Source organism: Rhinatrema bivittatum, chromosome 11 (assembly GCF_901001135.1).
Source record: "Rhinatrema bivittatum chromosome 11, aRhiBiv1.1, whole genome shotgun sequence".
Lineage (NCBI taxonomy): Eukaryota > Metazoa > Chordata > Amphibia > Gymnophiona > Rhinatrematidae > Rhinatrema > Rhinatrema bivittatum.
Genome location: NC_042625.1, coordinates 53,065,419 through 53,080,719, shown reverse-complemented (window position 1 = coordinate 53,080,719; position 15,301 = coordinate 53,065,419). Strand labels below are relative to the sequence as shown.

At 46.0% G+C, this 15,301-nt stretch overlaps 2 protein-coding genes across 4 annotated transcripts in view; one reads left to right on the top strand and one right to left on the bottom strand.

The window, feature by feature from the left end:
• Positions 1 to 15,301, top strand: part of SFI1 (SFI1 centrin binding protein) — a 122,733-nt gene that overhangs the window by 104,478 nt on the left and 2,954 nt on the right. For all 3 annotated transcript variants that reach the window (XM_029571605.1, XM_029571607.1, XM_029571608.1), the window contains 5 exons: positions 802 to 978; positions 3,642 to 3,823; positions 5,470 to 5,565; positions 6,712 to 7,000; positions 7,533 to 7,608. In XM_029571605.1, coding sequence (XP_029427465.1) covers positions 802 to 978; positions 3,642 to 3,823; positions 5,470 to 5,565; positions 6,712 to 7,000; positions 7,533 to 7,608 — 820 coding nt within the window. The remainder of the gene's footprint in view (positions 1 to 801; positions 979 to 3,641; positions 3,824 to 5,469; positions 5,566 to 6,711; positions 7,001 to 7,532; positions 7,609 to 15,301) is intronic.
• The window catches only part of PISD (phosphatidylserine decarboxylase), a 73,166-nt gene continuing 63,100 nt past the window's right edge, over positions 5,236 to 15,301 (bottom strand). Inside the window, exon 7 of the mRNA XM_029571614.1 lies at positions 5,236 to 5,582. Within this exon, the coding sequence (XP_029427474.1) occupies positions 5,559 to 5,582 (24 nt within the window). The 3' untranslated portion in view covers positions 5,236 to 5,558. The remainder of the gene's footprint in view (positions 5,583 to 15,301) is intronic.

The window sequence follows — 15,301 nt, the reverse complement described above, 5'->3', positions numbered from 1 at the left end:
GTCTGGACTGATCCGTGGTACTACAGGAACGAAAATTAACAGGTAAGAACTAATTTTCCTTTCTCTCTGGCCTCCGTTTCAACCACTGCTAATCCTGCCTAGCCCACTCTAACCCAGCTACCTGGCTCTTACTAAACAGAAGAAGAGAATTAGAGGGGAAATAGGTGACAGACAGGTAATAGTGAGGTAGAAGAAATGAATGAAAAGTAAAATAAAACAGAAAAGGAGAAATGGGAAAAAATAGAGAATCGAATAATCCTGGATTACACCAAGAAGCTTTATAAAGGATTTCTTTGTTTCTTTAAAGTCCCATGCGTGTCACATAGCTTCCCATGAAATGAGTCTGCTGGCAGGAAGCTGTGTATGTGGATGCATTTGGGTGTTTGCGGCCTGTCCCATGCACTGCCTGCCTGAGATTTGCTACATTCTGCCCTGCTTAAAGCTGTTTGAAGATCGACATCTTTCATGCGCTTCCAACCCCTGTTCTCTGAATCACTGCTGTGTTAAGCATTTTTCAATTTTAGTGTAAAAAAGCACTTGTGTGCTGATTAAATCTGTCCGTGGACATGTTAACACCCACACACAAACTGATCAGGCCCATATCTGGGGAAGGCGCCTCAGTCTGATACAGGTGAGGTCATTTCCACAAGGTCAAAGTAGAAAAGCTCTCCACATCTTCTCTTAAGTATGGTTTACTTTGAAGTAGCAGCCTACATACATTGTGGCTCCCTGACAGAGTCTCTTGCTTGAATTGGTTCTCTCCTCTCTGCTGTACTTGTCCTCTCTCTTGCTTTACCGTAGGTGTTTGATTCATGGGTTGGGTATGTACTGGAACACAGGAGGAAGAAAGCACGGCTTACCCATGCCTTGGATGCATATCGGACAGATTTGCAGAGAGACGGAGTGACACGAATCCTGAGATATGCGACTGGCATGAAACATTTTCGGAAGCAGCTTACAGCTCAGCACCAGATGAAGGTAATTTTGCTCTTGGCTGGAATCTGTGATGCAGCTGCAGGTCTGTATCTGTATATTCCTGTTTGTATCCCAGATCAGTCCAGCCACGTGGGTTTTGCATCCCTACCAGCAGATGGAGACAGAGAACTAAAAACTTTGAGGTACTGCTACATAACCAAGAGTGCTACCTGCAGTCTCTCAGTATTTCTCTGTCTCCAGTAGATGGTAGAGGTGCAAACCTGCAGTTAAGAAAAAAGAAAGAAAGAAGGGCAGAAGAAGAGAAGTTAGAATTCGCTCCCTGAGGTGTTAGGTTCCTTCATGGGCCATCCTTCAGGTTGAGCCGGAGGAGCAGGGGGGTTGGTAATCCCAGATCCGCTTTAGCCGGCAGCTGATCCAGGGGTCCTGGTTCCCTTTTACCCCTGAAGGCTCCTTCCCAGAGGTGTTGCCAGCAGCAGGGAACTATTCCTTTTTTTTTTTTTTGCTTGAATTTCTTACTTTGCTGTGGCTGCTATTTCTTTAAAGAAAAAAAAAAAGTGTTAATTTTTCTTTCAGCAGCAACTGTTTGAGCTGTTTCTGATTTGATCATCAGGGCAGGCCCAGGCTGGGGAAGGGATCAGTGTAGCTCCTCTGTTCGCAGCTTCAGGCTGCTCAGAGGAGCCGGAGGCTGCATTGGGCCGGGTTCCCCTCCTCTCCTGCAAGCTGCGATCACATGGCTTCTGTTCTTCTACAGCAGGCCCGGCCACATGGAGACAAGATGGCTCTGACAGCGATTTCCCAGCGTCGGAAAGCTTTGGGCTGCTCTGGGAGCTAGAGGCTGCGTTGAGCAGTGTTCCCCTCTTCTCCTGCATGCCATGATCAGGCGGCTTCTGTTCCTCTGCAGCTGGCCTGTCTGCGTGGAGAGAAGATGGCACCGACGGCGGTTTCCCAGTGCAGAAAAGCTTGTCGGGCCGGCAGCCTGCCTCGGGGACAGCTGAATGCAGCGGCGCTATGCCATGATTCGTATCTGGAGGGGACAGGCCCTCCAGGGACGGGAACGAGGCTGGTAGGAGAGCCACAGGTTCCCAAGGCCCTGTCAGGGTCACTACTGTGGGCCTAAACAACTATCATGCAGGAGAAGGGCTACAGCTTAGAAGATGAAGGACTTCCTGGAGCCCAGGGACTCCCCTCCCCTTGTCTCCAGTGATCCTGTTGGGCGTGGAGGGGGGGGAGGAGATGTGAGTTTTGGGTCGAACAGGGGAGAAGATGATGTGGAGTTTTCCTCAGAATTTGTCTTGCTTCTGCATAAGGCCTTTTTAACCAGGAAAAGCACTGGCTGGAAAAGGGCATTGCTGTAAGCCATCTCGTCCTGCTGCAAAGAGGCTGGGGGTCAGGGGACCTCCTTCGCCAGCTGGGCTTGGACCATCCTGAGGGGCCTGGCAGCTCAGCTGATTTGGACCTGGATGACCTGGAAAATGGTCTTGGGGTTGGTCCGGGGTGGATCAGGATGACCCAGCAGATCTCATGGTGGATGTCAATCAGGGCTGATCCCAAAGAGGTCCCAATAACTGAGGGAGATGACCTGCGAGTGGTTCATCTGTTCCATAAGGAGGAGTTGAGGCCCCTTATTTCCCATGTTCGAAAGAGACTGGATATTAAGGTGGTCCAGGAGCAGTCTGGCGATGAAGGGGTGGATCAGGTGTTGACTGGACTTTGGGGCCCACTGAAAGCCTTTCCTCTCCCTAAAAGGATCAAGAAGCTGGTGAACCAGAAAAGGGGACTTCCCTGAGGCGAGCCCAAAGGTGGCTAGAGCCAAAGCAAAATTTTATCCCCTCAAGGAGGATATCCTGCAGCTACTGGTATTGCTGAAGGTGCATGCTTCGGTCTCGGCGGTCACTAACAAGTCGACCATTCTAGTTGCAGGTTTGGCAGCTATAAAGGATGCGCAGGACTGTAAGCTAGAGATTTATCGGGAGAGGATTTTATTTTTAATTTTAATTTTTTAATTTATTTAGATTTATATTCCGCTTTTCTCACTTTTTTCAGCGCTTCAAAGTGGATTACATTCAGGTATTGAAAGGTATTTCCCTATCCCCAGAGGGCTTACAATCTAAGTTTGTACCTGAGGCAATGGAGGGTAAAGTGACTTGCCCAAGGTCACAAGGAGCAACAGTGAGCCCTGGTCTCCTGGTTCATAGCCCGCTGCTCTAACCACTAGCTACTCCTCCACTCCAGGCTGCGGAGCAACTGGATGCTGGGGACTCTCTGCTATCTGATCTGTATGTGAGAATTGTGGGAAGGCACGAGAGTTGCACTATATACAGATGTAATCCCTACTGTGTATGTGAGTCCTGGGAGGGCATGAGAGTAGCACTATATACAGACGTAATCCACACTGTGTATGTGAGAGTCCTGGGAATGCACAAGAGTGGCACTGTATACAGATGTAATCTACACTGTGAATGGGAGAGTCTTGAAAGGTACAAGTGTGGCTCTGTGTACAGACGTAATCCATACTGTGTATGCAAAAGTCCTGGGAAGCCACGAGATTGGCACTATATACAAACATAATCTACACTGTGTATGTGAGTCCTGGGAAGGCAGGTGCTGCTGCAGCAGGGCGAGGGAATGCCGCTTGCTTTTTTGGGAGATTTGTTAATACTCTTTCCTCTTTCTCACTGAATAATCCCCTGTTTTGTGACTGGCAGGTGGCATGCAGTCTTCATCAAACTGTGAATCGTTGCGCTATGCTCTGGAAAGAGAAAGCTCTCTGCAGGAAACAAGAAAGGGAGCCACGGTCCCTCCTGAGGAAACGAGTGACTTTCCAGATGCCAGTAGAGGAGAGGGCTGCGGAGCGACTGGATGCTGAGGACTCTCTGCTATCTGATCTGTATGTATGCTGCTTTTCTCTTCTCTCCCATCTCTCTATTTAGAATAGCAGCATGCAGGCATTTTATGTTTGAGCTAATACTTAAAGGAAATTTCCAAGCTTTCCTAGCGTGTAGCCAGTTGGACTCGGGACCAATGGGTTATGTTCCCCTGCCAGCAGATGGAGATGGAGTAAAGCTGTAGTCACAGTACATATTTCCCTGCCCTGACCTCAGCCCTCCAATATTCTTCATCTCCAGTAGATGGTGGACATACCTTTCCCTATGGGGATTGCTGTACTTTTTGGAAGGAGAAATTTGACATTTAAATTGGAGAAAAAAATTGAGCGCCGCTCTCCTGCAGTGATACCTAAAGGTTCCTTCCCAGTTGAAAATTCCTGAGGCAATTTCCGAGATCCCTCAGAGGTGTGCTTTGGTCCAGTAGCCAGTTTCCGGCATGGACTTTGCTGCTGAAGCAGCTGAAAGGCAGCGGATGCAGGAAGCCGAGCGAGGCAGTGACAGCCAAAACCCTCTCCTTCTACAGCTGGAGAAACTCTCTGTACTTAGCCAGTAAGCAATGAGCCCAGGTAAGTGTAGAAAAAAAAAAAAAAAAGATTTCCCTGTACATACCCGGATCAGTCCAGACAGTGGGTTGAGCCTCCTGTCCAGCAGAGGGAGACAGAGAAAAACTGAAAAGGTATCCTATATCAGGATAGTGCTCACCCTGCGTCCCTTTAGTATTTCTCTGTCTCCCAGCAGAGGCAGGCAGTTGAACCTGCGGTTCCCTAGCTTTCTCTGTTTTCCACACTGTGGTGATTTCTTTCTTTCTCTTTCTGATTGTTTCCAGGATCCAGTAAGTATTGATTAATTTCTATATGTAAAAAAAAAAAAGAATTTGAAGGAAATCAAACTATGTGAGACAGCTCTATCTCACAGCTCTTACAGGGTCCCAGGGGGGATTTTCCCCTTGAGTACTCAGCCTGGGACCCCTCTTCCCAGTGACCACTTGCCTGGCTTAAAGGGGTGATACTGGTGGACCAGTCACTCCCCCTTTTCGCGCCTGCCTCAGGTGTTTTAGCAGAAAGGCTCCCATTCCTCTGCTCGTTTCTTTGAAGAAAAAAAAAACTACCATCAGAGTAGTAAATAAAAATGTAATGAACATTGTATTTTAAGATTATAGGGATATGTGCAATAAGCATTTTTGTATTGTATTGTTACTGTTGGATGAATGTGGTATGTGTGAATATAAATCATATAAATGTTTTTTAATTATATGTTTGTAATAAAAGAATAAACACGGTTGAAAATAGAAACAGGTATATATTGTATAATTAATTATGTATGAACAATACCTGTAAATTACCCATGTGTTGTAATTTATACAGTTTCCTTATAGAACATGTAATGCACTGCCAATGTAAAATAGTAATATAACAAATGTAAAGTTTGCAGGCACTTTATATTAGCTTTATTTGTAGAGAAGTAGAGTATTGTTGACAGAAGTTTGCTTCAGCTGCTCATCTTGCTGTCCTAGACAGTAAGCAGTACTGCCTGCAAGACAAACTAATTTACATAAATCAGTGTGATTTAATCCTAACCATAACAGACAGGAACTCATATGAAATGTTGCACCAGTCAGAAACTGTGGATTCTCATTTCTCCTTTCCAGGCTTGCAGTACGCCATATGAAACTCCAGCCACGAAGACCCAAATTCTTGATGGAGTCTCTAGAAAGAGAGGATCTTCTGAACACAGCTGTTAGTGGGTAGGTCTAACCCTCTCCTGAAGAAAGGAAAAGACATTAGCCTGGGTGGAAGGGCAGAGCAAATCTCCAGGGGAGAGCAGAGCAAATATGGGGGCATAGGGCTTCACACTGGGGTGGATGAAGCAGTAACACGTTTGGGAGGTGAGAGGTGGCAAGTTGGAAACAACATGTCAGTCAGAAAAATCGTATCTTTACTGCAGAAACTCAGACCCCTTTTAGTACAAGCACATCCATTCCGAGGAGGTTTTGTACCAAACCAAGACCACAAGCTCCAAGATTCCTTTTGGTAGAGCTTGGCAGCTTCTTTCTTATTGCAATCAACGTGCTGCATTACTTGCTCTGATTTGTCAGGAATAAATGCAGCATTCTTTCCCAATAGGACCCAGACATCACCCTTCTTGCTAGATTGAAGTGTAAGGCCTTATGATTTTGGAGAGAGGGGAGAAAGTGCCGAATGATGGGAAGAGCATGTGAAAGTGCAGTGAAGTAAGAAAATCTCTGGTGACAGGAATTATCCAGAGGTTTTCTCCTTAGTCTTATCTTTTCTGTTTAACAGGATCCATAGAACTGTGGCAAGCTTTTATTTTTGCAGTGGTCTGTGAAAACATGAGCCAAGTTTTGTAGTAATTGTCTTTTACTGAAGCAGTTGCCCTTACTTACTTACTTATTTATTTATCAATCATTTTTCTATACCGAACTTCATGACAAGCTTCATATCAGGCCGGTTTACATCAAACTTAGGGATTAACTGAACTGAAAAACATTACCATATAACAGGAAGGCCGAAGCGCAGTTACAAATAACAGGGAGAATGAACTTGGGGGCTAGAGTAGCCAGGAAATAAAAGACAGGAAAGAAACTGGAGAAAGAGAACGTATGAATATACAGTGGCTGGGTCGATCATTTAGTCTATTGGGCTAAATGAAAGTACTGTTGCAATGTTAGGCTTAAGGGAAGGCTTGGAGGAAAAGCCAAGTCTTGAGTTTTTTTCGGAAGGTAATCAGGCAGGGTTCCAGTCTTAGAGAGGGAGAGAGGGGAGAAAGTGCCCTTCTTTTGAGGGATTCAGATGAATACATTTTTTAGTAGCTTTTAGGATAACGAGTATCTGATTTTCAAAGCTTCTCTTCATGTTTCTCATTTATTCAGATTGAAAGTTCCAGTGGTACCCAGAAAAGCTGACAATCTTCTGCAAACAGCTGTTATGGAAACTTCTCAAACACAGACCTCAGCAACAAACTGTCCAGGACTGGCTTCTGAGAAGCCCTGTGCTGAAGACCCAATCCATGCACAGACTCACGGATTTCCTTTCTGCACACCGGGAGAGGATGGAAGCATTCTTGGTGCTGTGCCCCAGGCCAGTGGTCAGCCAGGGCCGTGCTTAGAGCTCCTATCTTCATCATCTTTCATGATGCTGCAGGGAAGGGCTTCAGACACAGTAAGATGCTACAGTGACAAAGCTTACAGCAACCTCTAATTTTGTCCTTCATTAATTGCCTCTATTGTGTTCTCTCCTCCTTCAGATCCTCTTCTACTAATAGCGGATTTGTTTTGCTGTTTCATCTGAATGTGTCATTTGGCCTTAAGGGCGATGGTGGTAATCCCTTGTACAGGAAGTATCACCTTATCCCTACAACTCAGCCAAGGTGTCTCAAAATTCCTCCAAAAATATAATATAAACCCTGGTAGACTGAATAAGAGAATAAAAATCCATCAAAATTTAAAAAATGTATGCGTGAGAAAAATATAGGAGATGACCAGACCCATGTTTACAAATATGTTGGATGTGTTTAGAAGGTGTTGCTGCTTTATATGCACTACTGTATGTTGGGGTTTCCATATATTCTAGCAGGTTACCATGGCTACCCATGGATTTATTGTGGTGGAAAGTACCTTAGGACCCACAGTGGGGCATTAATATGTTAATCTAGACTATAGTTCTTCTATGACTTATTCTGTTGCTCTTGTAGGGTACAGTCAAATCCCAGGAGGGTTTGTGCTCAGTCTGTCTTACAGACTCTCAAGACAAGGAAAAAAGGTTCCAAGGTAAAGAGACCTATGATTGCTCCTGTGATTCTATTCAGAAAGCTACAGCTGTGTGTGTGTGTGTGTGTGTGTGTGTGTGTGTGTGTTAAAGCTGGCAGCAGCAGTTCCTTCTAACCTTAGTTTACCATTAAAAATTCCTGATCAGAACAGCAAGCCACCATATTACTGTGACATAACACCTTTTGGTTTCATGCAACTCCCAGGACATTACTAAAGCATGGAAAAATCTTTGCTAACCTGTAGTGAAGCCGGGCAGAAGCATTTAACCATCTGCAAGTTCAGTTAAAGCTTTGAAACATTCACCTGGATCTAGCAGAAGCTGAGTAAGCTTTGAGAAATCTCAGTGCACCAAACAGTAAATCCTCTTAGATTATAAATAGAGCTGACATGTTAGGAGGTGAGCTATGCGGACACCCCTTCCATTCCGGCATAAGCCTTTCTCCCCACCTTCCTGCTGGCAGGAGAGCAGCACTTCTTACTTCTGCGGGCTTCGCTCTGAAGTCTGAATGTGTGGTGTTGACAAGTTGTGCTAGCCCTGGGAGCCCTGCGTTTTCAGAGTGAAGTCCTCAGTGGAAATGCTGCTCTTATGCTGCTCTTCTGCCAGAAGGAGAGGGTAAATAAGAGGAATGAAGCATAGGGCTGATTCACCTTCCTCTAGGGATGATAAAAATCAAGTCATCTAGCAGAGTTTCCATCCAGCTTGCCTCAACAGACGTTGTCGGCATGGGATGAGATCAATAATATTTTCCCCATTTTGCTATAGCGGGGACTTGGAATGTGAGAGCAATTAGCTGAACAATTAGCCACAAAGTTCTGTTTCCTAGAGAAAGGCATACATCTTGATGTGCAGTACTGGGACCCGGCATACATCTTGATGTGCAGTACTGGGACACGGGTTGAAAAACCTATGTTTCCTGTACGTACCCGGATCAGTCCAGACTCCTGGGTTTATGCATCCCTTCCAGCAAATGGAGATGGACAAAGTTTCACTGACACTGCTTCATGATCCCTAGTGCCACCAGCAGTTCCTCAATATTTCTCTTGTCTCCAGCCGATGGTAGATGGTGCTATACCTGCAGTTCTATGGTTTGGGCAGTTGTTTTTGAGCCTTCCTCCGGGGGTCTTTTTTGATTTTTGGAATCCTAAGGGGTCCTACCCTGACCGGTTGAGATAGGCGAGCCGGGGGTCTGGGATCTTTGTGTGTTTGACCTGTGCGCCTGTGGGGTGTAAATCTGGTGGTCCAGATCCCTCCCCTTCACAAGGCCGCTCTGGCGGCTGCAGGCTTTGATATCACCTGCTCTGGGCATGATATGCAGAATACTGCAAGTGCCTCCTAAGCTTGTCCATTCCGAGTTTGGATAATCAAATCAATAGATTGATCTATCCAACTTCTATTATTGGTTGGGTAGAAAAATGCAACTGAATCCCTAGAAAAAGCAAGTTATTACCCGGCTGTAGGCAAGCATAGAGCTATCCTTTCTTTTAGAGAGTTCAGAGGACATTCAGACATTCAATTAAACAGATCCACAAACTAACCCAACAGCTACCCTTATATATCCATCGAGCACAGCATCATGTCTGCCACAGTGGCTTTTAAATTAGATTGTTGGGGAAAGCCAACAGTTGTTCAGGAGCATATGACTTGGATCTTGGTATCCTCATCGGAGAATGGGCATTGTCGACTAGAGTCTTCCAGCTCCTGGTAGATCGCTGGGGCCTCCCATCCATCAACCTACTGGCCACATCTCACAATGCGAAGGTCCCCCGATTCTTCAGTCGCAGAAGAGATCAGCACTCTCAAGGGATCGATGCCCTTATCCAGACCTGGCCAGAGGAGGATTTACTGTACACCTTCCCTCTGTGGCCTCTGCTAGGCAAGGTCATTCGCAGGATCAATCGCCACAGAGGATTAGTCCTTCTGGTGGCCCTGGATTGGCCCAGACACCCATGGTATGCAGACATGCAGAGGCTTCTGGCAGAGAGTCCCCTATGCCTCCCTCCGGACAGGGACCTTCTCCAACAAGGTCTGATACTTCATGAGGACCCAACTCGTAAGACTGCGTCCTACGGTCTGGCCCTTGAGAGGGCCTGTCTGACGACGTGTGGATATTCAGCGGCAGTAATTGCCACCTTGCTTCGCACGCGGAAGTTCTCGGCGTAGGTGCGGATCTGGAGAATATTTGAGGCCTGGTGCGAGGAATGTAGGTGCCCCTTTGGATGACTGAGATCCCTATGATTCTGGAATTTTTACAGGACGGCCTGTCCCTCAACTCCTTGAAGGTGCAGGTACCAGCTCTCTCCTGTTTCAGAGGCGAGGTGAACAGAGCCCGCCTGTCGACACCTCCAGACTTGGCCCGTTTCCTAAAAGGGGTTAAACACCTCCCACCACCCTTAAAGCAGCCGGTTCCCCTATATAACCTCAATCTAGTATTGGACATTTTAGCAGGGCCTTTCTTCCGGCCGCTGCGCAGTCTGTCTCTACGCTTGTTAACGCTGAAGACTGTATTCTTGGTGGCAATGTGTTCAGCTCGTTGCATCTCTGAACTACAGCAGCTGTCGTGTCGGGCGCTGTTCCTCCACTTGACTCCAGGAACATTACAGCTTTGCATCGATCCTTCCTTCTTGTCAAAGGAAGTCTTGGAGTTTCACCTGAATCAGTCCATTTCCTTACCGTCCTAGATAGACGCAAAGACATGGAAGACTACCACCTCCTACGTCACTTAAACATCACTAGGTTTTCAGTACAGTATTTGGAACTTTCAGAACCGGTGCACAAGACGGACTGCTTGTTTGTTCTTCATGGTGGAAGGAAACAAGGCGAGGCAGCTTTGCGATCTACTTTAGCTCGCCAGATCAAGGAAGTAATCAAGGGAGCTTACGTAGAGGCAGGGAAGCATTTACCCCTTCAGGTTAAAGCTCATTCCACTAGGGCCCAGGCCGTATCCTGGGCGGAAGCTAAGCTACTGTCTCCTATCAACATCTGCTGAGCAGTGACGTCGTCTTCCTTGCATACCTTATTGCCTGGACGTCCAGACCCGAGAGGACGCAGCCTTTGTGAAGGCAGTGCTAACTGAACCGCGGGCAGTCTCCCACCCCATTCAGGAGTAGCTTTTGTACATCCCATTGGTCCTGAGTCCATCTGGCTACACGCTAGGAAATGAAGAAATTACTTAACTGATAATTTCATTTTCCCTGTACGTACCCGGATCAGTCCAGACAGTGGGTTGTGTTCCCCCTTCCAGCAGATGGAGTCAGAGCAAAATTGTAAGGACGGCCCCTTATAGGTTAGAGCGCCCTCTGCATCCCTTCAGTATTATTACTCTGACTCCAGCAGAGGAAGGTCACACCTGCGATTTCCCTTTTTCTTCATAGATTTTCTTACTAATTTTCTATCTTGGGAGGGATTATTTAAAAAAAAAAAAAAATTCTAACTTAGAGGATTTGTGAAGGAATTTCTCCTTCCATTCTGTGAAACTTGCAGTCAGAACTTGGGTATTTATTTTTTATTTATTTAAACTCTTTTCTATACCGTCGTTAAGCTAGAAGCCGTCACAACAGTTAACAATAAGGCACTTAAAAATGTAGCTTTATTTTAACATCTAGACAGGTGCCTGAAAGGTACGGTACAAAGTTTCATAATAGCTATAAGATGCTAGGTGAGGTTGTGTGTTTAGGTTTATCAGGTCGGTTCAAAATTATTAATAATCTACATGTTATCTGTAACTGCTTAAAAGTAAAAAACACTCATAATGAGTAGGTGTTGTTGTGTCAAAGCACAGACTCATTGCTTTCTGCAATTCTTTGGATTCTATTCTCCCTTCTCTTTGTGGTATGCTTGTTTAAATAGCCATCTTTTTAGGCTCTTTTTGAATAGTTTGATGTCTTTTTGCAGTCTGATTTCTGATGGCATGGTGTTCCATAATGTAGGCCCTGCTAATGATAGTGCTCTATCCCTTACTTGAGTTAGTCTTGCAGTTTTAACGGAGGGAATAGTTAGTAATGCCTTGTTTGCGGATCTCAGGTTCCTGTTGGGGATGTGTACTTTCAGTGCAGTGTTTAGCCATTCTGTCTTTTCGACATGGATTAATTTATGTATGGTACATAGTGATTTGTATTGTATTCTCTGTTCAATGGGTAGCCAGTGTAGTTCAATTAGGGGACTAGGGGGCATTCCATGAAGTTAGCAAGTAGCACATTTAAGACTAATCAGATAAAATTCTTTTTCACTCAAAGCACAATAAAGCTCTGGAATTTGTGGTTAGTGCAGTTAGTATAGCTGTGTTTAAAAAAGGATTGGATAAGTTCTTGGAGGAGAAGTCCATTAATGGCTATTAATCAAGTTTACTTAGGGAATAGCCACTACTATTAATTGCATCAGTAGCATGGGATCTTCTTAGTGTTTGGGTAATTGCCGGGTTCTTGTGGCCTGGTTTGGCCTCTGTTGGAAACAGGATGCTGGGCTTGATGGACCCTTGGTCTGATCCAGCATGGCAATTTCTTATGTTCTTATGTAAAGCAGAGACTACCTCAGGCAGAAAAGAAGGTACCATGCATAAAGATACCCCCTAATCAGACACTAGTAGGAAGGGATCTCTACACGACAATACCTCAAGCTCCAAAATTCTCCTGGCTGAAGAAATAGCCACCAAGAAAGCCACTTTAAGAGTCAATTCCTTAACGTAGCAGTCTCTAGTAGTTCAAATCGAGCCTCCCATATTCCTCTAAGGACTAGATTCAGATTCCAAGATATGTTCTGCACCCAAGGACACAAGTTCTTAGCTCCTTGAAGGAACCATATAAATCCAGATGTGTGGATACCCTTGCAGCTTACCCTGTAAACAACCCAATATTGCTATCTGGACTCTCAGAGTTAAAGGCCAGTCCCTTGACCAGAAGCTTACAAGAGAAAAGTCAAAATATGCGATACCATAGCCTGAACAGGCTGAGGCTGCACTTCGTCAACAGCAGACCAGGACTCGAAGATCCTCGAAATTCACACATACTTTAAGGATGTAGAAGGTCGCCTAGCCCTGCAATAAGGTTGAAATAACTGCTTTGGAATATCCTTTCTATCTCAGTCGTCTCTCAGAAGCGAAACTGCGAGACAGAAGTGCGCTGCCTAACCCAAAAATATTGGGCCCTGGTGCAAAAGAGTCTACCGATGTCCAAACCTCAGGGGTCCGTCTATGGCCATGTTGATCAGATCTGGGATGCAAGGTTAAGGTGGCCACTCTGGAACTACCAAGATCATGTTGCCTTGATATTTCTCTATCCATCATAATCCCTTGTCCAGCAGAAGCCTTGGAGGGAAGACAAAGAAGAATCTCTCGAATCCACACCAGCACCTTCCGTACTGTGTTCTGTTCAGCAGCTGTAAAACCGCAATGTTTTGGTGTTCTCTCTAGTTGGGATACCCCATCTTCCATGAATGAGACACATAGTTGCCTCCAACAGCTCCCATTCTCCGGGGTATAACTTTCTCCGACTGAGAAAATCTGCCTTAACATTGTTCACTCTGGCAACGTGAGATGCTGCCAGCCACTCCAAGTGCTGCCCTGCCCAGAGAATCAACTCCCGGGCCTCTCAAGCCATTGCCTGATTCCTGGTTCCGCCATGACGGTTGATGTAGGCCAACATCATTGAATTGTCTGATAGGATTAGTACTTACTGGATGTCCACGTAACCTTGGAAGATAGGCAAGCAACGCGAAATGCACTACTCTTGTCTCTAACTGATTGATAGAACATCAGGCCTCCTGTTTTGACCACTGGCCATGTGCTGACTGATCTTGCCACACTGCCCTCCATCCGGAGAGGCTTGCATCGGTGGTGACTATTACACAATTCAGAACCTCCAGTTCTGCAATACACTCTAGATTGGTGTGAGTAACCCATCACAAAAGACTGTCCTTGGCTTCCCCCTCTAATAGAAGATGATGAAACTCTTCCAATAACAGATTCCAGCAGAAGAGAAGAGCTCCCTGCAGAGGCCGCATATGCACGAATGCCCAATGCCCAGGACCTGTAAATAGTCCCAGACCCTGGGCACCAAAAGCTCTAGCAGAAGCCTAATCTGACTCTACAATTTCAGCAATCTCTCTCCGCCAGCGTGTTGAACTGAGCTCCCAGATACTCAGGTTTGAAAGAGGATGAAATGGCTCATTGCTAGATTCACCACCCATCCTAGAGACTTCAAGCGCATTGGTACCTTTTGTACTGATTTTGCATGAATGAACCGGTTGTCCAGATACGGATACACCAACACACCCTCTTTTTACAGTGTGGCCGCCGCCACCATCACCACCTTGGTGAAGGTCCGTGGAGCCATCGCCAGCAGAAGGGAAGGGCTCAAAACTGAAAATATTTCCTTAAGACCATGAACTTTAGAAATCTCTGGTGTTCTGGTCTGATGGCTATGTGCAGAAATGCCAAGAAATCTCCCTTGTGTTCCACCACTATGATGAACTTCAGAGTTGGACCTTGGAACTTCCATGCGGAAATGGGTAACCTTGAGAGCCACATTTACCTTCTTTAAATCCAGTATCTCTTGAATTAGATATGGGGGGGGGGGGGGGGGAGAAACATGACGCTTAATTTAAAATTTAACTCCGGCCCCACTAAGTGTGTTCAGGCTCTGAACCAACAGATTTGGGCCACGCCGACATGTTCAGGGTCTGAGCAAACAAACTCAGCAAGACATCTCTGCGAAAAAAGAAAAAAATCTGAACAGAGTCCAAAGTGGCTCTCAATCATATGCAATTTCTTCTTTTAGAGGTGAGAGAGCCAATTCTCAATTGGAATCCTCCAGTGTCTCATGATCCATATCTTCTTAAACATTACCAGGGACAGCCTCCCTTCGGCATTTGCCCACCATGACTGACAAATGGGAGGCCCGAGCACATGATCCCTAAATAGTAGGTTGCTTCACCTTCGCTAGGCACCCCTGCAGAAAGGTCCTCAGGACCTGGAAACATTCCACCCAGGAGGAGGATGGATCTATACTGGAGCCTATAGGTCCAAATTCGGTCTCTCCAACCTGTCTCTCTCGGGGAAGCTTCTGCCCTTGGGAACAAGGGAGGAGGAGAACTGACAGGTGCCTCGCCTCCCACTCCACTCCCCTCCAGAGACACCATATGCCGAGGGAATGTCCCAACATGGGCAAAAGCTGTAGTATCAAATCACTTTGATATCAGACGGCAAGCCTCACAGATAGCAAGTTGCTTGGAACTGTTCGTCCCTGGCGCCTAGCTCTCCTGAACTTCAGCTCTAGACGGCCTCCTGCACGTACACCAATGCCACCCTGGCATATATGCACAACCTCGCGCAAATACACACTCAGGATTAAGTCTTGGTCATGTGCACACAAGTACATGCACAAATTACATGCTCAAGTTTAGGTTCCAGTCTTAAGCACACAAGTACCCGTGCAAATATATGCTTCAGTCTAGGTTGCGGCCTTACGTACACAAGTACCTGAGCAAATACATCCTCAAGATTGAGTCGCAGACGTATGCACTGAAATGTAGGCTGCAGCCTTATGCACACAGGTCCCTGTGCATGCAACCACCACGCAACAAAAATGCACACACACCTATGCATGCGGGAAAAGAACTGCTGCTGCGGCCTACCGCACTGCTAAGCAAAGCCTGCCTGCAATGCATTTAGGCCTGGATCCGTTAACATCTGTCACTGGA